This window comes from Bubalus bubalis, chromosome 15 (genome assembly GCF_019923935.1).
Source record: "Bubalus bubalis isolate 160015118507 breed Murrah chromosome 15, NDDB_SH_1, whole genome shotgun sequence".
Classification (NCBI taxonomy): domain Eukaryota; kingdom Metazoa; phylum Chordata; class Mammalia; order Artiodactyla; family Bovidae; genus Bubalus; species Bubalus bubalis.
In genome coordinates, this window is record NC_059171.1 from 55973637 (window position 1) to 55996372 (window position 22736).

Consider the following 22736-nt stretch of genomic DNA (forward strand, 5'->3'; position numbering starts at 1 on the left):
TCACTTACGAGCTGTAACATGGAGCAAGGAAATTGACCTTTCTGGGCTTCAAAATTCTATCTATAAAATTGGGGAAATTCCTATACTTTTTTTGGTGCACTGTTGCAAGAATCAGATGAAATAAATGTAAGAGGGCCCCTGTACAGTAAGAGTTACCTGTGTCCAGTTTACAAACCTTCTCTGAGCTCTATATTTAGGACATGTGCCTTTTTCTATAAGCACAATATACTTCAAAAAAAATGAAAACACTGTGATGGGTCTTTCTGATGCCTCAACTTGACTAGGCCCCTTCCAATTACTGGGTGCTGCTGTGAAGGCATTTGGTTAAGATATAATTATAAGTCCACCCTCAGTTTCATATGGTGTAAGTTTCACTCTTTTGTATGTGGTTGTCCAGTCTTCCCAATATCATTTAATGAAGACTGTCCTTTCCCTACTGTATATTCTTGGCTTCTTTGTCATAAATTAATTGACCACATATGTATGTGTTTACCTCTGGGTTCTTTATTCTGTTCCATTGATCTATGTCTATGCCGATACTAATACCATACTGTTTTCAGTACAACAGCTTTCTAATATAGCTTGAACTCAGGGAGCACGGTGCCTCCAAATTTGTTCTTCTTTCTAAAGACTGCTTTAGCAACTCAACCACTCTTTAATAGAAAGTGCTGCACTTAACAGCTGTTAAGAGTTTCTACTGTGAAGTCACCTTACCTTCTTCCTTTACTCAGGGTCCAATACACTGTCCTCAGTAGGCCTAAGTGTTGTGGTGAGAACTGACTACCTGATTACCACATCAATGCCAAACAATTACAAGTAACACTCATAAAAAATGTAGATTCCTAAAACCTCACCCCAGAGATTCTGATTCAGTCTTTGGTTAGGCCCAAGAATCTAATTAATACACCGCCAGCGATGTTTTTAGGCAATGGCGCCTTCTCCACAAGGAGTATTGGTATGCTGCTGCTGCTGCTGCTAAGTCGCTTCAGTCATGTCCGACTGTGCGATCCCGGTAGACAGCAGCCCACCAGGCTCCCCCATCCCTGGGATTCTCCAGGCAAGAACACTGGAGTGGGTTGCCATTTTCTTCTCCAATGCATGAAAGTGAAAAGTGAAAGTGAAGTCGCTCAGTTGTGCCCGACTCTTAGCGACCCCATGGACTGCAGCCTACCAGGCTCCTCCATCCATGGGATTTTCCAGGCAAGAGTACCGGAGTGGGGTGCCACTGCCTTCTCCAAGTATTGGTATAAGTGCTAGGTATTCTACTGAAGTTTATTCTTCTAGTTCTAAACCAACTTCTACCAATTTCAAGATAATTTTAAAAAATTGATGATTGTTCCATTTTAAAAATCATAAGACAGTTCAATTTAAAATATGTGGGGGAAGCAAAGATCCAAAGTTTCATCCAACTTTTATCTTGAAATCATAGCTACACACTGTCATCTACGATGTTGGGTCCTCAAAAGCAGAATGAACCAGATGTTCTACAAAAGAATGACCTGTCTTCATGACTAAAAGTAATGCACTGAAGAACTCCATGTTTTAAAGTCATACCAAAGAACTGACAGACCTCAAACACAGACTATGCAGAGAGGTGGCTGCTGCTGCTAAGTCACTTCAGTCGTGTCCGACTCTGTGTGACCCCATAGACGGAAGCCCACCAGGTTCCCCTGTCCCTGGGATTCTCCAGGCAAGAACGCTGGAGTGGGTTGCCATTTCCTTCTCCAATACATGAAAGTGAAAAGTGAAAGTGAAGTCACTCAGTTGTGCCCGACTCTTAGCGACCCCATGGACTGCAGCCTACCAGGCTCCTCCATCCATGGGATTTTCCAGGCAAGAGTACCGGAGTGGGGTGCCACTGCCTTCTCCAAGTATTGGTATAAGTGCTAGGTATTCTACTGAAGTTTATTCTTCTAGTTCTAAACCAACTTCTACCAATTTCAAGATAATTTTAAAAAATTGATGATTGTTCCATTTTAAAAATCATAAGACAGTTCAATTTAAAATATGTGGGGGAAGCAAAGATCCAAAGTTTCATCCAACTTTTATCTTGAAATCATAGCTACACACTGTCATCTACGATGTTGGGTCCTCAAAAGCAGAATGAACCAGATGTTCCACAAAAGAATGACCTGTCTTCATGACTAAAAGTAATGCACTGAAGAACTCCATGTTTTAAAGTCATACCAAAGAACTGACAGACCTCAAACACAGACTATGCAGAGAGGTGGCTGCTGCTGCTAAGTCACTTCAGTCGTGTCCGACTCTGTGTGACCCCATAGACGGAAGCCCACCAGGCTCCCCAGTCCCTGGGATTCTCCAGGCAAGAACACTGGAGTGGGTTGCCATTTCCTTCTCCAATACATGAAAGTGAAAAGTGAAAGTGAAGTCACTCAGTTGAGTCCGATTCTCAGCAACCCCATGGACTGCAGCCTACCAGGCTCCTCCACCCATGGGATTTTCCAGGCAAAAGTACTGGAGTGGGGTGCCACTGCCTTCTCCAAGAGAGATGGCAATGTGGTGTAAATTATTTGTGGCTTATTTTGCAAAGAGAAAATTTTATTCTTCATGTTCACATTCCAAACAAAGAAACCCATGAAACATGACAAAACAATGAGGTCTGCTCTTTTAAATAGAAAATTAATAAACTCAGCAAGATATATTAAAAAGAATATAAGCTTTACAGTTGTGACACCAGTGTTCATCTGTATTATTTCATAACTTGTAACCTCAGACAAAATTTATTATAGAAACTAAGCTCCATTTCCACATTTGTAAAATGGGAAAAAGAAAAACATGGCATTTCTACTTCAAAGGAATATCATAAGGTTCAAATTCCAAAATTTTGAGTTTTGCATATTCAAAATTTTTAATGCAAATGTTAGAGGATTCTTCAAGATGAATACAGTTGAGGAGCAAAATCTCCAACCAAACTGATCTGACCTTAAGTTCACATTTTTAAATATCTAGTTTCTACAATTGAAGAAAATATTCACAATCTATAATTATCTTTTAAATAAAATGACTTCAGAGTTGTTTTCATGCTGCTGGTTTCCCACACATCATCCCCCTCGCATCTGAGACAGCAATCCTCTCATTTACTGCGATTAGATACTGATCTGTTGCTGACTGGAGTGGGTTAAAGAGACACGTCTAAATCCCAACTCCTGGAACTTCTGAATGTGACCTAACTTGGAAAAAGATCTCTGCAGGTATAATTAGGGGTTCTGAGATGTGATCAGCCTGCATTCAGGTTGGGCCTAATTCCAGTGATAAATGGATACACAGGGGAGAAGGTTGTCTGAAGACAAAGGAGGAGACTAGACTTGCGCTGCCACAAACCAGGAGCCCCCAAAGCCACCAGAAGCTGGAAGAGCAGCAAGGATTTTCCTTGGAGCCTTCAGAGGCCCTGCCCATCCCTAGATTTTGGACTGCTGGCCTCCAGAACTGTGAGAGAATAGGTTTTTGTTGTTTTGAGCTCTGAGACAAGTTTCTTAAAATTATTAAGCAGTCCAAGAAAACCTACAAAAATGCACTTGTGAGGAGCAATTTTTCCTTTCTCCCTTTCCTTGGACTCATTGGTCTCTCGGTCTTGTTGACTCTGTCTCTAATGATTCCTACTGTAATCAGTAAAAAATAAAGAGACTCAAACACCAGAAATATTAAAATAAGGGAAGAGGAACCAAGGAAGACAGAGCATTTATTTGAGAAACCTCTCAGTGAAGGCTACGAGGGCAGGGAGGAAGACACTCTGGACCCTTCTATGAAATGGCCTTCTCCATCTCCAGAGCTCTGATGGATTCTACCAGCACTGCCAGACCAGCAACCCCTAAGCACAAGAACATATCTAATTCACTTTTGAAATTCTTCTCAGAAATGTGCTTTACATTTGGTAAACTTTCACCATTGCAGCCTCCTCTATTTCAATGTACACCACCAATTTAAGAGAGAAACAATGGACTATATTTAGATCCCATGTGTGACAATGGTAGAAAAAGTTGTTTCAGGTCTCAAGGTCTTGTTTGCTTATCGTATCATGGTAATCATACATTCACTTTACTCAGAAGGCTACTGCAAGGAATAAAAGAAATGGCATGTAAAGAATAAAAGGTAACAAACACATCTATGCTTCCTTCCCTTTCCTGGCACAAAGTCAGACTAACACTTCATTGCACACTTCGGCCATAGTGCTCTCTACACACTTCATTAAGCACCTCTTGTATCATACTTTTGTTATCAATTCACAAATCTACCTGCCTCCCTTAGGAGCAATAACATTCTGCATTTAGAAAACCACTCTGCTCTGTGGCCTGGCTTAGAATTAATAGATGCTCAGTGAATGCAGAATTTATGTACTGAATGCTTGTTGAAAAGATCAAACAGTGACACACTTGTATTTTCTATATAATGACAAACAAGTCTACATTTTAAAAAGTCAATTTCTCAAAAAAATTTTTATTCTCAACAGTGGGCTTTTCAGGTAGAAAAATGATGTTGGAGAATGAAATCATGACCACGTGACATTAAGAACTGCATCTCTGACACTATCGGCCCCTGATTTAAGTGTAATTTCCCTCTGAAAACGTTAAGTCTCTAGGGAGTGTTCCTTCCTTCCACATTCTGCCTCTGTCTTAGGGACAGTGGCTGGGCCCTCCACCTGCTTTTCTGTATTCTTTAGAATTCTCTTAGTCCACTTGCCCATTACTTTAACCCCACATCAGAGTCAGTGGTTCTTTACACCAGACTTTCCCTGTTCAAACTTCTGTTTGTAATTTCCATCTCCTACCTGGACTCTTAGAACTAGTGTGATGAATACATCCTTCATCAGAAGAAAAATTTAATTTGGTGAAGCTGAGGGTTTTTTAATATAAGCTGAGTTTAGATATTCTTAAGAAAGACCTAGCTTGTGTAGTATTTTCACGAAAACAAAGCTAGGTGCAATTCATAGCTTTTTAAAATTTAAAAAATAAAATGGAGCACTAGCTAATTTACATAGAGAATAAATGACAGAATATTAAATTTAATAGCAAGTAACACAGCAGAAATGTGGTTAAAAATAGCATCTCTTTCCTTTTTCTCCTCCCATTCTTGGGATTTTCTTGAACTAGTTTGTTTTAATGGTGGAAAAGGGCTTAGAGTGAGAAGAATCAGAATGAAGGAAACTGAAGTATACCTCTCAGAATCTTAGGAAGTCGGAGTATGTAGGAAGTAAAGGGGTCCTCTGCGCAATGTTCTCTAAATAGTAGGCTGTAACCAGTGAAATCAATTTACTGGGTTACAACTAGCATTAAAAAAATGAACTAGAACAAAATAGCAAATACTAGACTGCAGGGACTCAATAAAGATAGGACAAGTGCTATATGCAAGCTATTGTCTTACACACACACACACACACACACACACACACATATGCACTTACATACATATTTAAACCCTGGGCTGCAATGTAAGATGTACCTATTATTGTGCTGATAAGACATAAATTTGGAAATTATTCTCCAGAATCTCATCCAATCACACACCCAGTGAAAGAACCCATCCACATCATTTATGCTAGGATTCACGGCAAACAAATCAGCTAAAGAATCTAGAACACTTCTGTTCTCTTTTAATGAATATTTACAAGGACAGGGATCAAGGAAAAAACCAGACTAAATCATCACAGTTGGGAATTTAACATAAACCAATCAACCAACCAACCAACCAACCAGCCAACCAACCAACCTTGGGTACCATGAGTCATCTGCTAGGTGACAATTCTATTGCATAACCCTCTTTGTAAAATGATTTTTCGAATAGGTAAAATGAGGATGACACTGTATCCTGGTTTGCCAGGGACAGGCTTAGTTACCCCTGGTGTCCTGATGAATTAGGGATCACCCTGGATGATGAATTACACGCCTTCACTAAAACGCTGATTCTCTAAAGTGTGCTCTCCAGAACAGCAACATCAGCAGTATCTGGAAACTTTTAGAATGCAAATTATCAGCTCCACCCCAAACTTAATGAGTCAGAAACTCTGGGGTGGAGTCCTTAAATCAGTGTTTCACCAAGCTCTTCGGGTGATCCTGATGTGCCCTGAAGTCTGAGAATCACTGGCCTAGCTATAGTCGACTAAAATGCTGGTCTCATTCTTCAATCCTCGTTAGTCTTCCATCTACAACTAATACGACATCATTACCTGCTTGGTATAACAGATAAATAACAGGAAACAGTGAAGATGTGCTGCTGCACCTCGGTACAGGTTAAGTTCAAAACACGGTTATCCTGGTTTCCACTCAGAATCTCTGGCGATCACTGAGCTTAGAATAGTGAGACTACCTGATACCTGCCTAATACCCAAAGGACCCACTTCAATATGAACAAGTAGTTTTTACTGCAGCTATGGACTTCTATAATGGAGTTCAAGCTAACACACTCTTGTCTTATGTAAAATATATGCATGACTTCTGACATTTTGACGGTGAAAACAAGCTCTCTCTTCACATACAATCTTATTTGACCATAACAGTAAGCCTATGACATCAGTAAAGCAGGAATGATAATCTCTTTTTTTTTTTTTGCCACACCACACAGCTTGTGGGATCTTAGTTCCCCAACAAGGGATTGAACCCAGGCCACAGCAGTCAAAGTGCTGAGTCCTAACCATGGACTGCCAGGGAATTCCTGATAACCTTATTTTAAAGATGAAGGAACGGAGGCTTAAATGACATGTCTCAAGTTAAAACACAGTAAGAAGCAGAATTGAAACTCAAAATAAGGTTTTTAAATTTACAATATGTCATATTTTTCCACTGTACCACCCAACCTCCTGAGTTTGTTCTTCTCAGATACATATTACTACTTGCAAACAATACCTCCCCTAACTAAAAAAGAAGCTATCTCACTTACCATGTATTAGCATCAACAGCAAGATAAAGAAAGGAAATATTCTATAAGCTTAAAGACTCCGACGGAGCAGAAATTTAACAAAGGAAGGTTTTAAAAAAAATAATAGATCAGGTGTGTCAACATATTTTAACCTGACCATTTTCCTGACTGTTTCATAAAGATTCCAAATAAGAACTTAGCATCTCACAAGTAAATTTCAATGAAGTAGCTTGAAGAGGATACTTTCTCATGATGTTATGAAAGGAAGAAGGTGTCTGGATATAAACGTACACTATAATCACCATACAGTAAGTTTACTGCACATGATGTCTAAGTAGTATGTTATGACATAAATGAGTATCAAAATCAAAGACTGTAAGCAGAACAATCCATTTCTTGCAGTGCTAGGTTAATAAGAAGTACATGATAACAGTAACTAAATCAAGCTCCTTAAATCCCTGAAGACTTGGTATTAGTCGACACAGACAATGTTGAGACTAGCCTGTTGAATTTAAGTACTGATACATGAATACTTAAATTCACAATTAAATACTAATATTCTTTCTAAATTCCTATTCTTAATGGAAGATGATTTATGACATTCCATTGTGGTCACATTTGACCTCGGCTGAGCCAATCAGATGCACCTGTTCAGAATTTGGAATCTTGAAGGAATGCGTCAATATCAGGAACCAGAAAGAAAGAATCCACAGTGGCTACAGGGGAGGTGCCGGACGACTGGCGTGCACCAGCATCTGCTTCAGCAGGTTGTACTGACAGCAGGAGTCTGGCTGTGTCTTGCCTTCCGTGGTTCTGCCATTTTCAAGCTTGATTATACTGCCTTCCTATCAATTCTATGGAGCATCCTATCTTTCCAATAAAATGCTGCTCTGCTTAAGTTGACCACAGCAGGTTTCTGCTGTCTGCTAGCACAGATCAGGACTAAGAAAACTGAGGACTGACTGAAGTAATAATGATTCAGCTATGCAGGTTTTTAAAAAGAATGAGATAGATTTATTTGTGATATGTTAAGACACCCAAGATTTACCCTTAAGTGAAAAAAAGGTGAAGACCAGCAATCATATTGGTGGGGCTGGGACAGATTGACACACACACACATACATGTTTAAAGATACACAGAAAATTTCCAGAAGGATACACAAATCATTACTGTAATGTAAAATGGTGGAGTATTTAAATTTTCATTTTTCACCATAAACATTCATCATTTTTATAAAAAAAAAAATCTGAGTTTTTCAAAGGATCTATTTTAACATCAAATACTATATAAGCAATACTTTCACTAGCCCCATCCAACAACCTCCAGTGTGATGTGGCATTTAAATAACTAGCAAAACTTCTAGTGTGATTATAAATAGTCACATTAAATACTGGTCTGCTAAGAAAATTAGAAGCCTGAAAGTAAAATAATGCATTGTGAAACTGAAGATTTTGATTTCCTTTTTTAACTCCTAAAAGCCACTAAAGAATAACTAATCAGTAGTACTTTTAAATGGAGAAGGCAATGGCACCCCACTCCAGTACTCTTGCCTGGAAAATCCCACGGTGGAGGAGCCTGGTGGGTTGCAGTCCATGGAGTCGCTGAGAGTCCGACACGACTGAGCGACTTCACTTTCACTTTTCACTTTCATGCACTGGAGAAGGAAATGGCAACCCACTCCAGTGTTCTTCCCTGGAGAATCCCAGGGACAGCAGAGCCTGGTGGGCTGCCGCCTATGGAGTCGCACAAAGTCGGACACGACTGAAGCGACTTAGCAGTAGCAGCAGCAGCAGTACTTTTAACAAGACTTACTTTATGGCTAAGGCTCAACATTCACAGATTCACATTCAAATCCAATATGATTTTTCCATTTCTTGGGTAAATTCTCCAAGAAAGGAAACTGTAAGCCAAAATGGATGGGGGGGTGGGGGAGATTAAGAAAGAAAAAAAGGTTAAATGGTGGAAAGGCCTCAATAACTCCTGTCAGAAGTCTGAGTGAAGAGTTAGTTATCCCATTCAGAGATGGGGAATAAAGCTTCTTTTATGAAGCTGTACCCAGAGCATATGAAACCAACTCTTTATACCACACAATGCTCTTCATAGTGTGGTCCCAAGATTCCTGTATTCCTGAGCCTCCACAAATCCCAACAAAAAACTCCATAGGACCACACTCTGCAGAACATTCCTGATATAAAGTCATCCCACCTTCTTGGCAAAATAAAAGACTGAGGAGCTCAGTTCCATTCTCTGTTCTCCATACACAACAAATATCCAAACAGAGGTAAAAGCACAAACTGATTCTACAGGATTATCAGGTGGGGAAGTTCTCAAAGCGTCTGATCGTGTCACATCTGATCTATCATTTGTAAAAATGGGGTCAAGAGCTATCTAGGACTACTGCGAGAAATGTATGAAAGCTACAGCAACAGTCCTCAGTCCTCAGCATACAGTGGCTCCTCAATAAATGTTTACTGAAAATCTCAATGTCATGAGCTGTTCACTCCAGGTAGAATGAATGAGTCTTCTCCATGCTCCTTCAGTACTCTGCATAGACAAGTCTCTATTACACCATCTTGTCATTGTGGCAAACTTGTCTCCCCCTTAGGGTAGGGCAGTCCTGCTCATTTTTCTTAACTCCAGCACCGGGAATGCCCACATAATACTTTAACTTTCTTTAAAAAGAAAAAAATATTCGAATCCAATCCCCTACTGGTTGCATAAATTTCATCTTCCATGTCCTAATGTGTCAATCAAACCTCTGCCTGAACACCCCAGTAACCGACCTACTCACCACTTAACACTCTTTCCATTTCACAGCGAGTCGTCTACTTGTAGTCCTGATTCTGTCTGCAAAAAGCCACAAAGGGTAAGTTGAAGCCCCCTTTTAATATGACAGTCACCTAAGTATTTGAGGTCATTGTTATATTCTCCTTTAAGTCTTTTTTTGTTAAAATGTTTCAGTTATTCTTCCTTTCCTAAATATGTTGGGAAATACGGTTGACACACCTTTGCACCACCCTGACTGGTCTCTGAGCACAGATTCCAATGCGCAGATGTCCCTCTGAAACAAGTTTCCATAACTGAGCTGCAGCTGAGTCCTGACTGAGCACAACTACTACCTGCCTTGTTTGTACATTACACTTTTACTGAGAGTCACATTTCTTCCTTTGTGGACTCCTACTGGACTTAGTTATGTAAAACTTCTAAGTTTTTAGACATGTGTTGCTATTTAACCAGCTACCTCCATCTTATAGATATATATATATATATATATTTTTTTTTTTTTAAGAAAAAAGTAAATATAGGGCTTTCACTTCATTTTTATTAAACTCCACTTTGCTAAATTTAGTCAGCCATTCTGGATTCTGTCTGGTATAATCCACACATTAGCTCTTTCAACCAAAGTGGAGTTTATCCAAGTTGTTGCCAATATAAAATGTAAAAATCTAGGATTGAATATAGCAGCATGCTCTCTCCAGGTGGCCTACATGGACAGTACTTAAGGATAGTTATTCAACTAGTTAAAAATCCACTTAGCTGCAAAACCAGAAGAAATTCTTCACCCCATACCAAAGGTCATCCGGGAAAAGTGTAACAAATATTTTTCTTAAAGGATTGGTCAATTATCTCACCAGGCAAACAACTACTACTGCTTCAGTTTATAATCTAGTAACTAATTTCCTTATTTATTAATATTTCTATCAAGTAAAGCTTTTAACATAAGTGGTTGTGGACAAATGTACTTTTACTTTGCCCTTTGAAATGGTTAAAACTGAACCAACAATACTTGGGCCAAACAGAGAAGATACCTTTTGATCAATAGATTCATTTATACTGAAGACTCCTGCAGATCTATAGAACCGCCTCTTTCCAAAGGGGTTCAAAATTAAGAGAAACCTTGGCAAGGAACCTGAAGACACCATGAGTGAGTATAGGAAACAACTCTCCGTCTTATAACCTCTTTTCTGGAGACGAGTGAAAAAGAGCACCTCCTACCCAATATTCTTCTCATCCGAGTTTGGAAAAGACTTTTTCTTTTATAGAGTCCAGAGAGAATTTCAAGATCAAAGAACTGCCATTTTGCAGGTTAACATGTTGTTTTGCTTCTTTCAACTCAATTAATTATAGTTTTAAAGTCAGCATAGTGAATACCTTTTTCCATAAGCAAGACACCCCCCGCAAACACACAACTTAATTTTAGGATACTCAACATATAAGAAAAATTATCTCTAAAATACTGCCATTAATAAAGCACCCTGCAGCTTCAAAGCATCTGTGTACAATGTTTGTTTCAAGCTAACAAAAATCCTGTGAGGTAGGTAACTTAGTACTACTGACATTTTCTAGATGAGAAAACTGAAGCTAAAGATGTCTGAACTTTACCAAAGCAATGAGTAAGCAGGGGCCACCATGCCAATCCAGATATTTTTCTTTCTTTTTTTTTTTTTTTTCCAATCCAGATATTTTTCTAATCACAAACAGCAGCCCTTAAGAAATTTTCAAGAGTGCAGTCTAAGCTAAAATACCCAAGAGAACTTAGAATAACGTATTATTTGCCTCCTAGATGCATAGTAGTTACTGCTGCTGCTGCTAAGTCGCTTCAGTCGTGTCCGACTCTGTGCGACCCCATAGACGGCAGCCCACCAGGCTCTGCCGTCCCTGGGATTCTCCAGGCAAGAACACTGGAGTGGGTTGCCATTTCCTTCTCCAGTGCATGAAAGTGAAAAGTGAAAGTGAAGTTGCTCAGTCGTGTCCAACTCTCAGCAACCCCCCGGACTGCAGCCTACCAGGCTCCTCCGTCCCTGGGATTCTCCAGGCAAGAGTACTGGAGTGGGGTGCCATTGCCTTCTCCGAGTAGTTACTGCTAAAGGTGGACAAATGTTAAGGGGGAGCTATCCATCAATGTTAATAATGCCAGAGGCTGCAGAGCAGGTATAAATGCACCACTTACACTGGTTTATCAACTGTACATAAATGAAGGGAAACAAACTACTGACACTTGAGTTTCAAAGACAGCTACAGAGTTAGAGGAAAAAAACCCAAAAACTTACAACACTGGTGGACAACTCTATTGAGTGCACTAAGCCAGTAGTACTACACACATTTTACAAAGAGAAAACTCAGGAATTTAAATGAATTGTTCATTTGCACAAGTAAGTTATGGGCAGGTATCCTCTTTCAGATTGTCCTACAAGGACACTACACAAGCCTGGGAGATCTGTCTACCATACTGCTTCCTCTGTGGGACAAGTGTGCCTCCCCAGGAAGTCCAGAGCAAAGGGACAACCTGGGACCTAGGCCTTGACCCCTGCTCATGACTGAACTAGGCTGGTGCCGGATGGCAGGAAAAAATTCAAATTCACTAATGATTACATTCTCCTGGTAAAAGACAGCCTCTCAGACTGAATTTAAAAAAAAAAAAAATAAGAGTACTGGGCTATACAAAAAATAGACTTCAAAAAAAGTGACACAGTAGGTCTGAAACAAAGATGAGAGTTGCCGGATAACCACTCTGGAGAAATGAGAGTCAAAGATGGCAGACTCTTTCAAGTTATCAGCTGGCCGTAAATGAGCAAGCTACACAAGAAAGTGAAAAAAAAAAAAAAAAAAAAATCAACATATTAACATATTAGTTCACACGGAGGGTGAAAGAAATGATTTTTGCTATGAACAGCATAATTCAAACACTATACAGCACTGGTCAAGTTTGGTTTAGTTTTTCAAATGCATATGGGGAAATTCTGGAAGACATTCAAAGAAGTATAAAAATGATAAAAAAAAAAAACAAACATGAACTATTAACCATTTATTTAGTCACACACAAAATCTCACTTATTTATTTCATTTTATAGATGAAGACACTGAGATTCAAAGACTGAAGAGGCTGCCCAAGCTCTCAGAGCTGCTGAGGAGCAGTTAACAGATTATCCTTGTTTTATTGATAGAATATTTCTGCTCAGTTTTGCAGAGTGGAGGTAGTTTCTGTTTTAGTATAAAAGCGAACTGAGGGACTATGTACTTCCACATCAACTCCACAGACCAAGCAGCTGATTAGCCAACACAAGAGGTATGATATGGAATATGTGGGAATTAAGAAATGTGTATGACATGGGAGAGAGAGCATGGCCTTTGGAGTCAGAAAGATCTGGGCTCAAATTCCAGCTTGATCAGTTAACTAGCTGTGTGATGTGACAATCAGTCCACCTTCCTTCACTGTAAAGAAGAGCCTTCCTCATGGATATAATTGTTCAGATTCAATGAGTTATACCCCTAGAAAAGGCCCCATATGTTCAAATATGTGTGTGTGCGTGCTAAGTCACTTCAGTTGTGTCTGACTCTGTGAGATACTATGGACGGTAGCCCGCCAGGCTCCTGTGTTCATGGGGATTCTCCAGGCAAGAACTGGAGTGGGTTCCATGCCCTCCTCCAGAAAATCTTCCCACCCAAGGATCCAACCAGCATCTCTTATGTCTCTTGCACTGGGAGGCAGTTCTTTAACCTTAGTGCCACCTGGGAAGCTCATGTTCAAATATACTACTTGTATATTTACATTTTCCCCACCATACTGTATTTTTTTTTAAGGGAACCAGAAGAAAATGTCTTTCAAGACTCAATTAAGGAATAAATATATGAGTACACATACTTTTAAAAAATTGATGATTACTATAAGTAAGAAGATGAGAGAGAGTTCTCTGCAGTGCAGTTCAGTTTAGCCCCCCAGTTGTGTCCGATTCTGTGACCCAATGGACTGCAGCACGCCAGGCCTCCCTGTCCCTCACCATCTCCCGTAGTTTGCCCAAGTTCACGTCTATTGCATCGGTGATGCTGTCCAACCATCTCATCCTCTGACATCCTCTTCTCCTTCTGCAGTGGTGCTAAATACAGTGTCCACTTCAAAAAAGTGTACACAGCATGGATATTAATGCTATTTCTGACTTCAATTTATTGTTTCTACCTCAGCCTGCTGTGGTAGGGAGGATAAACTCCCCCACGGCCCCCCTTCAAGATACACACACTCTAATCAATCCCTAGAACCTATGGGTATGCTACCCTACAAGGCAAGGCGGCCCATGCAGATGTGATTAAGATTACAGACCTGAGATGAGGAGATTATCCTCGATTATCCAGGTAAACCCAATCTAATTATGTAAGTCTTTAAAACAGAAAACTTTTCCCGGCTTCAATGAGAGATTGGATGACTCAAGAAGAGTCAGAAACATGTGACACAGAAGGACCTAACCCACTGTTGCTTTGAAGATGAAGGAAGGGGGGCAAATCACGTGACTAGGTGGGTAGACTCAGGAAGCCAGGAACTGATGACACCAGCAAGAAAATGGAGACCTCAGCACAGAACTATTCCACCAACAAACTGAATGAGCACGGACCCTCCAGAAGGGAACCCAACCTGCCAAGAACTCGATGATAGCGCAGTGAGACACACATCAGACTTTTGACATGTACTGCCATGTACATGAACTTATGCAGAACTTCAGAACTCTAAGATTTGCATTGCTGGAGCTGCTAAGAATATGGTGGTTTGTTACGTTAGAAACATAAACTAATACACTCTGTCTTACTTGCATTTAAAACTGTAGAAAATTTGTATGTGAAGTCACTCAGTCGTGTCCGACTCTTTGCGACCCCATGGACTACAGCCTATCAGGTTCCTCCGTCCATGGGATTTTCCAGGCAAGAGTGCTGGAGTGGGTTGCCATTTCCTTCTCCGGGGGATCTTCCCAACCCAGGAATCGAACCCGGGTCTCCCGCACTGCAGGCCGACGCTTTACCATCTGAGCCACCAGGGAAGCCCAATTAAATCCTTTTTGAAAGGAGAAATAAACTGGTCAATGTGTGCAGCCTAACCAGCAGAGGCTACCTAGTGTACATTCATCATGTTCTGAGGCACTAACTCTGTGCCTTCAAGAACTTCACTCATCATCCATCAACATTCATTTTCTTCTTTTTTCCCTCAGATTGGACCAGAAACACAGTAACAGTCAGCTACCCCTGAAAATGGCAACACTTTCAAGAAAGAACTGGAGAAACTTAGAGGTACATCATAGCTATGAAAAGCAGAAGAGCTTGTGGGAGAGAAGAAATAGTTTTCCCCAAAGGACACAGCTCAGTTTCTTCATCTATGAAATGGTTACTTCGCACAAACCAGTTAAAGGATTAAAAGCTTTCGATACTGCAGATGAACTACAAAAAGTGTAGAAAATTCTTCCTAAGAATCCACTAGGTAGACAAGAGTGCCAAAAACTAATGTGATGGAGATTTCTGTATAAATTCACCCAAGATATGCCTTAGTAGCAGTAGTGTTAGTCGCTGAGTCATGTCTGACTCTCTGTGACCCCACAGACTCCTCAGGCTCCAGAGGACCCACCAGGCTCCTCTGTCCATGCTCCAAGTAAGAATACCAGGGTTCCATTCCCTTCTCCAGGGGATCTTCCCAACCCAGGGATTAAACCTGGATATGAAGGAAAGTTATGACCAACCTAGATAGCATATTCAAAAGCAGAGACATTACTTTGCCAACAAAGGTCCGTCTAGTCAAGGCTATGGTTTTTCCAGTGGTCACGTATGGATGTGAGAGTTGGGCTGTGAAGAAAGCTGAGCACCGAAGAACTGATCCTTTTGAACTGTGGTGTTGGAGAAGACTCTTGAGAGCCCCTTGGACTGCAAGGAGATCCAACCAGTCCATTCTGAAGGAGATCAGCCCTGGGTGTTCTTTAGAAGGAATGATTCTGAAGCTGAAACTCCAGTACTTTGGCCACCTCATGTGAAGAGCTGACTCACTGGAAAAGACTCTGATGCTGGGAGGGATTGGGGGCAGGAGGAGAAGGAGACGACAGAGGATGAGATGGCTGGATGGCATCACCAACTCGATGGACGTGAGTCTGGGTGAACTCCAGGAGTTGGTGATGGACAGGGAGGCCTGGCGTGCTGCGATTCATGGGGTCGCAAAGAGTCGGACACAACTGAGCGACTGAACTGAACTGCTGCCTCAGCAATTACTTAAAATCCCAGAGAGCAGAAAACCTGACAGCAGGAAAGAATTAATTTTAGAGAAAGTCAGGCAGAGAGCCCACAACTGACATGGAGGGGAGTGCCACACACCACTGCAAAAGATGTTTTTAAAAAAATACAGATGTCTAAGACTCGCTGCAGATCCACTAAAACAGTATCTCCAAGGATGAGACCCAAGTTGTCTGAGTTGAGGAACACTGCAGGCATTAAAGAGGAAGGCGATGGCAACCCACTCCAGTGATCTTGCCTGGAGAATCCCAGGGACGGGGGAGTCTGGTGGGCTGCTGTCTATGGGGTCGCACAGAGTCGGACACGACTGAAGTGACTTAGCAGCAGCAGGCATTAAAAAGGGTGACTATGGGGCTTCCCTGGTAGCTCAGACGGTAAAGCGTCTACCTACAATGCCGGAGACCCAGGTTTGATCTCTGGGTCAGGAAGATCCCCTGGAGAAAGAAACGGCAACCCACTCCAGTATTCATGCCTGGAAAATCCCATTGTCCGAGGAGCCTGGTGGGCTACAATCCATGGGGTCGCAAAGAGTCGGACACGACTGAGCGACTTCTGTGTGTATGAGTGTATGACAGCAGAGGGAACTCTGCATCTCTTTGCTGGGTGTCCTTTACTTACAAGTGAAGAATAACAGCTAGAATGTGGAGTATTTTAAAACCTGCAAATGAACGCGACTGATGAAAACAAATGGGGAAGCGTCACAGAAAACGAAAAGTCTGAGAGAGGGACAGGGGCAGTCAATATGCGGTTGTATCTTTTGTGGCAAAAGGACACAGCCTCCCAGACTGAGGATGAGCACAGAATAACAAAATGGAGCAAGCAGAGCTGGGCCAGAGTGAGAGGGAAAAACAGCTGAGCTGGCAAAATTAGGATCTGCTCAAGTCCAACAGCAAAACGACAGGCTAAGAGGAGAGCTGTCGAGATAACATGGGGGAGGGGGAGCAGGGGGAGAGATAAAGGAGGAAATTAGTTTCATGTTGGAGTGGGAGCAGCAATGGAGTGGGGACAGAAAGGACACGAGCACCAGACAGAAGAGTGGGGCATGACTGGAGATGAGGAGGCAGGTTCACCAGGAGAGGAGAAAGGGGCAAAGGGATGAGAAACCCAGGGCCGCGGCCTCTGTGGCTCAAAAGGAAGTCTCAGAAGCAATAATATAAATATTAGGGGAAGCAGGCAGCAAATACTCTGGCTAGGATGGAAAGGGGAAGGGGAGTCAAAAATCCTAAAGGACAGGAAATAACATGCAGAAAGCGAAAACTTCAAGTAAATTCTGGGTGACATTAAAAGATGTATTTCAGGAACATAGCTCTCTCATTTAATAAAACAACTAAACACATTCCAAAACGGACAGAACTAGGCACTATAATTCAGGGATGTGTTAGGTGAGACATCTACGAAGAAAAGCTAAGGAAGGACTAATACAGAATTCAGGTGAGAGAAAGCCTTGTGGAGACTCAAGTGATGAGGCTCTGTATTTCTCTTGCATGGGTTATTTGATTCAACTCTATTCTTCAAACTGTGTTAATATATACTATGAATTTGTTTTACATGAATGATATATCTTATAATTTTTAAAAAGTTAATGGAATTTTTCTACCTCCCTACTTCCCAGTTTGGTTTCCTACTGTGTGTTTTCCGAAACAGTCTAACAAACTTGCTCATATAATTATATAAAACGATCAGTGTTTCTGGCCTTAGGTTTTGCAACATGAAGCTCCACTTCAGATCGAGTGACTCAAAATCACTGAGGGTTAGGCCCTCAGTGAATCTTTAAAATAAAAAAAAAAACACCAAAAAAACCAATACACCAGGTGATTCATAAGAATGTAAAGAAACTCAAATTAGAGTGTCCCAGAGGAAGAAGTCTTCCGGCTGTTACAGTTCCAAACCCACAGAGAATCAAATGCTGTTCTTTCCCGGAATCCTCTGGGATTTAGCCCCTGCCCTTCCTCTAGTAATTTCAAACTTTCGACCTCAAGTCTCCCCTATCCTACTACACACACACACACCAGCCAACTTGATCTTGCAATCAACTTTAAACTTCTCACTCTTTCCTTCTCTTTCACATGCAAGGTCTTCAATAAAATGGCCCATGGTACAGCTCTGTTTTCAACTTGCCAGTATCACAGGGAGGTCTGGCATGCTGCAGTCCATGGAGACGCTAAGAGTCAGACAACAACAAATATCACTATGTTTTAAAAACATCAATGACTGAGCTACAAACATGTACCTGCAATTATCTACTAGATATTTCCCCTTTGCCCACCTGGCAAATCAAGTATTATCTTCCAGGTAGTGCAGCACCTCCCCCAAGAGCCCACCCACTATCTGTTAAACATGTCTGATACTGAATGCCTACCCTCACTTTTAAAACAAAGTCAAAAACATTCCAAACAAACAAAAAGATTATTTAAGAGGCTGCAGTAAAGGTGATCAAAAAGTACAAACTTCTAGCTATAAGTCCTAGGGATGTAATGTACAGCATGATAAATATAGTCATCAACACTGTATGAAACAGCTGAAAGTTAGGAGAGTATATCTTAAAAGGTCTCATCACAAGGAAAAAACAACTTTCTCGCTATGTGTGGTGATGGATGTTAACGAAACTTATTGTGGTAATCATTTCACAACATATTTACTTACCAAATCACTTACTTACCAAATCATATGCCTGAAACTAAAACAGTGTTATACGTCAATCATATCTCAAATAAAAAAATACATTCAGATGTTAGGATAACGTGTGTTCAGGCTTGTCTTGTTTATTTCGACTCCACTGACTGTACCCACCAGGCTCCTCTGTCCATGGAATTCTCCAGGCAGGAATACTGGAGTGGGTTGTCATTCCCTTTTCCAGGGGATCTTCCCGACCCAGGAACTGAACCCAGGTCTCCAGCACTGCAGGCAGATTCTTTAATAACTAAGCTACGAGGGAATCCCTTCTCATACAACACTTGTCCTTTGAAGTTTTTAAGCAAAAAACAGGCAAACCAAACTGTGGGGGTGGTTAAAGAAAGAAAGAAGAGAGGAGGGAACTAGTACAGGGAGCTAGGCAAGGGTGGGGTTTGTTATCACCCTGAAAAAATGAATGAATGAACAGGAGCTGCTAAGGTAATCAAAAACTCTGACCTGACTTTCACTTTGGCCAGAGTGGGGTTTTGGGGAGTGGAGCTCAGAAGAAAGGGTATTTCAGATAGAACACAACTAGGTTTGTGCTTCTGTGTACCAAGATGAGAGGCAGGAAATGAGAAGGAGGGCAGTGATGAGATTACATGGGAGGCAGATGCCAGAATTTAGAAGCAACAATTATAGTTTTATTATAATTTTTCTCTCCTTCTGCATTTGATAATTATCTGCTTATGATATTAGTCCAGGCTTGTTAAAAACCAATTTCCACTTTATATCTAGGTTTAAGTGACACATTTTCCTAAATGATTTTTCACGAATAAGACATTACCCATGAAAAATTTTAGGGCTTTTTTTTTTTTTTTTAGGTCAAGGTCACTTAAAATACTTTATAGATCTAAAAGACTGAGATGCTTTTATAAAGAACCAAGCTTTCATTCCAGAGTCTGTCACTGTGAGTTTATTACATCATTCCAGGTTTGTTTTGTGATGGAAAAAAATGGAAGAAGACTTAGGAGGCACTCTGGTCTACAGTCAGGGAACAGCTGTTTTTAAAACAAAGTTGCATTAAATTTTGTCCTCCTATCTCCTTACATAGAGTAGGCTCAACACAGGCAACAGCCGAGATTTGCACTGCCTCTCCACCCAATTCTAGCCAAGAGGCCCTCTGAAAGTGGAAGAGTTAACTGCACTTGGCCATATAGTAAGAAAAGAAACATTTCAGCAGTATCTTGATCACGTGCAGTGTTTTTATATCTGTCCTTACTTAATCTCACTATGGGGGGGCGGCATGCTAATAATGACTGTTTCAATAGGTAGGAAAACTGAAAACCAGGAAGAGGAGTGATTTTCTTCATTTTAAAAATGCATGTTTTCCACACTATGACGTTAAAAAAAAAATTAGGATGGCTCTCCCACTATTGATTTACTATCATTCTTGTGTGTGGGGGGCCACATTAAGTGGGTCTACTTTGAATTAAGAAAACACGGCAAAGGGGTCTGGTCAAAGTTGATATCAAGAGAAAGTGGCAGAACTCGGCTAAAAAGTTCTTCTGTCAAGTTATCAATGTATACTAATAGGAACATTATGGCCTGTTTGGCTATTCTTTCAATAATGTAATTAAGTATCTGGGGCCTACCTTCTACTAAGCTCTTCCTGGCATACAAAACCATGCAAAAACACCTTTTCTGCCCGTAAGAGATAAGTAATCAAACACAAATGCCCACCCAAGTATCTACAAAACAGGAATTAATACAAAGGGGGACACATCCAGATAAGGAGGTGTAGTCACTTCCAGTTGGGATACCAGGAATGCCTAACACATGAAAAGAACTTAATAAACGCTGACTGTGAAACCATTATGGAAGACTCTAGTCAAACTTTGAGGACAGACAAATTTGGACAGAGAGGCACTCCAAACAGAGTGCAGGAGCAGCAGTGACCAGGTAAAAGCACAGGGCCTCACCGGCAGGAGGAAGGCAGGGACTAGTGCCAGTGGGAAAGAAGACCAGCGTGGGAAGTCATGCTTAGACGTGGAGGTCCCTGAAGGTCAAACGAACGAATGGGAATGGAGGAATGGCCCCTAAGTGCCCTGTGTGCGGACGGCTGATCCGACAGTTACTGGAGGGGGGAGAAGGCGGCGCAGTGGACAGTCGACTGCCAAGTGTACCTGGGCCAGGTGGCAACAGCAGCAACGGCAAGGATGAACGTCTTCCCTCTGAACTGCCTGGACACTGTTTTGGCATGAGGGCAAATTCCCAAAGAACCCAGCACCAACTTGCTAGTATTGGCAGCCCCACTACTCCCAGCACAACTCTTCACCCACAGTAGATGTTCAGTAGGTATGCTCAAAGAGAGAAACCTGCAAAGGCTAATTTCAACTGTCACTACTGCTGATGTCCATAATCACCCTGCTACTTTCCAAACCCATTCCTATTATAGTTATTGTGAATTTCCTCTTCCAATCTCACTGTTACAACCTAAATTAAAACGTACCAGTAGGCCACTTCCTTCAGCATTTTAAAAAGTATACAAATTTGCTACTGAACATGTGCAAAACATTGCTTTATCCATGATTCTGCATAGAGAACCATCAAGTTTCGACGCGCACGCCAAAAAACATAGCTGAAACACCATTTACAGCAGAAAATCTTTTAGGCAGCAATCAACATGCCTCTAGTGTTACTTATTCAACCTGACATATCACTAGGACAACCACAAGCTGCCGCTTACACGTCCAAAGTTGTGCAAAGGGTCCAAAGTTGTGCAAGAGTCATCACTGAAATCAGACTCTGGTATATTAATAGTTTTAACACCTGAACACGTCTTAGTTTTATTATTAGATTCACAGTAATGCCAAAAAATCCGTAAATAATTTAAAAATATATATTTTCAATGAGTTTGACTACTTTGCAAAATACACTGGGATGTCATTTTAAGTGAAAAACAGCTGTATGTCTTTCTGCTTCAAATGGACATCAGGTCACCTGATTAATTGGCAGTTGTGGGCCTGGATTTCATGTATCGGAAAAAAAGCCAGTGTCCCCAACACGCACACGCACCCGAGAGCAATGAACGGCCTTGCATTACTATCAAATAACGCCAGTTTACACGTGGCAAAAGTCGACAGAGACAGAACTCTTCCGTGTTTTAATGACCTCGAAAAGCATTCCCCAGGCGTCAAGTAATGGGATGTTACTTATTCCGGCTTAGCAGTTGAGAGTGATAAAAATACATATATACACACATATATATCCTTTTTTTTTTTTTTTTAATGTCTCCTTCTCAGCTAGCTGTCCCACGCCGGGGAGCGCTTTGCCCAGGCCGTGGCAGATGTGAACTGGTCGGAGAAGGTGGGATGTGTCAGGGAAGCCTAGACCCTCCTTCCATCTCCTTCTGCTCTTCCCGGGCCCCCCTTTTCCTTTCTCGGGGGCGGCGGCGAGGCCCAAGGTGAGAGGCTCCGGGCAGGGCATGCAACCCTCAGAGCCAGGCCGGCTCCCCTGTCATCTACTCCCCAGACCGGGTGGTGAAACGGCTGCCGCGGCCCCCGGCTGCAGGCCCGGCCTGGACCGGAGCGGGGGCGACGGGCCAGGCCGCGGCCGCTCGCAGTGCCCACGTCACCAGCTCCAGCACTGCGGAAATGGAGCGGCGGGGAGGCGCCCGGCGGCGACAGAGCCTGCGCCGCCGCCCGACGCCGTTTGCCCCTCGGCCCCGGCCTCCGGGCCGCCGCCTCCCGCCCGGCTGGCCGCCGCGCCCCGGGCCTCACCTGTGTCGCCGATGATGATGTACTTGAAGAGATAGGCGTACGCCATGGCCGCGGCCGCTCGGTGCCAGGGCACACGGCTCCTCCTCCTGCTGCTGCTCCTCCTCCTCCGCGCCCCTCACCCCGGCGCCACTCGGCCTTGAAAAGCCAGGCCCCGCCCGCCGCAGCCGCCGCCGCCGCTGTAAGCCGCCGGGAGTGAGGGGCCAAGGGGAAGCTGAACAAACTGACACCGACCGAGCCGAGGGTGACAGCGCCCGGCCGAGCACACTCGAACAATAACAGCCGCCGCGGCTCCTCCGCCCCGCCTCCGCGCCGACCCGGAAGTGCTGCGGCCGCCGGCGCCGCCGGAGGAAAGGGGAGGAGCCCTGCTCGCCGGCCGCGTCCCGCCCCGCTTGCCGGAGCCCCGCCCAGCCAGAGCCCCGCCCCCGCCGGAGCTCCGC

The 22736-nt window shown here is 42.4% G+C and overlaps 1 protein-coding gene and 1 long non-coding RNA gene across 3 annotated transcripts in view; one reads left to right on the forward strand and one right to left on the reverse strand.

Moving 5' to 3' along the window:
• RAB2A (RAB2A, member RAS oncogene family) overlaps positions 1-22594 on the reverse strand; it is a 69944-nt gene extending 47350 nt beyond the window's left edge. The window contains exons 1-2 of one of the 2 annotated variants that reach the window (XM_025265363.2): positions 22300-22594; positions 9663-9718 (exon numbers count right to left, since the gene is read on the reverse strand). In XM_025265363.2, coding sequence (XP_025121148.1) covers positions 9663-9681 — 19 coding nt within the window. In that variant the 5' untranslated portion in view covers positions 9682-9718; positions 22300-22594. The remainder of the gene's footprint in view (positions 1-9662; positions 9719-22299) is intronic. The other variant, XM_025265362.2, reaches the window with a different exon arrangement.
• On the forward strand, positions 9686-14926 carry LOC112579180. Its single transcript, XR_003103638.2, has 3 exons — positions 9686-9737; positions 12724-12938; positions 14845-14926. It is a non-coding gene; the product is annotated as an uncharacterized LOC112579180 (long non-coding RNA).
• Positions 22595-22736: the final 142 nt, after the last annotated feature.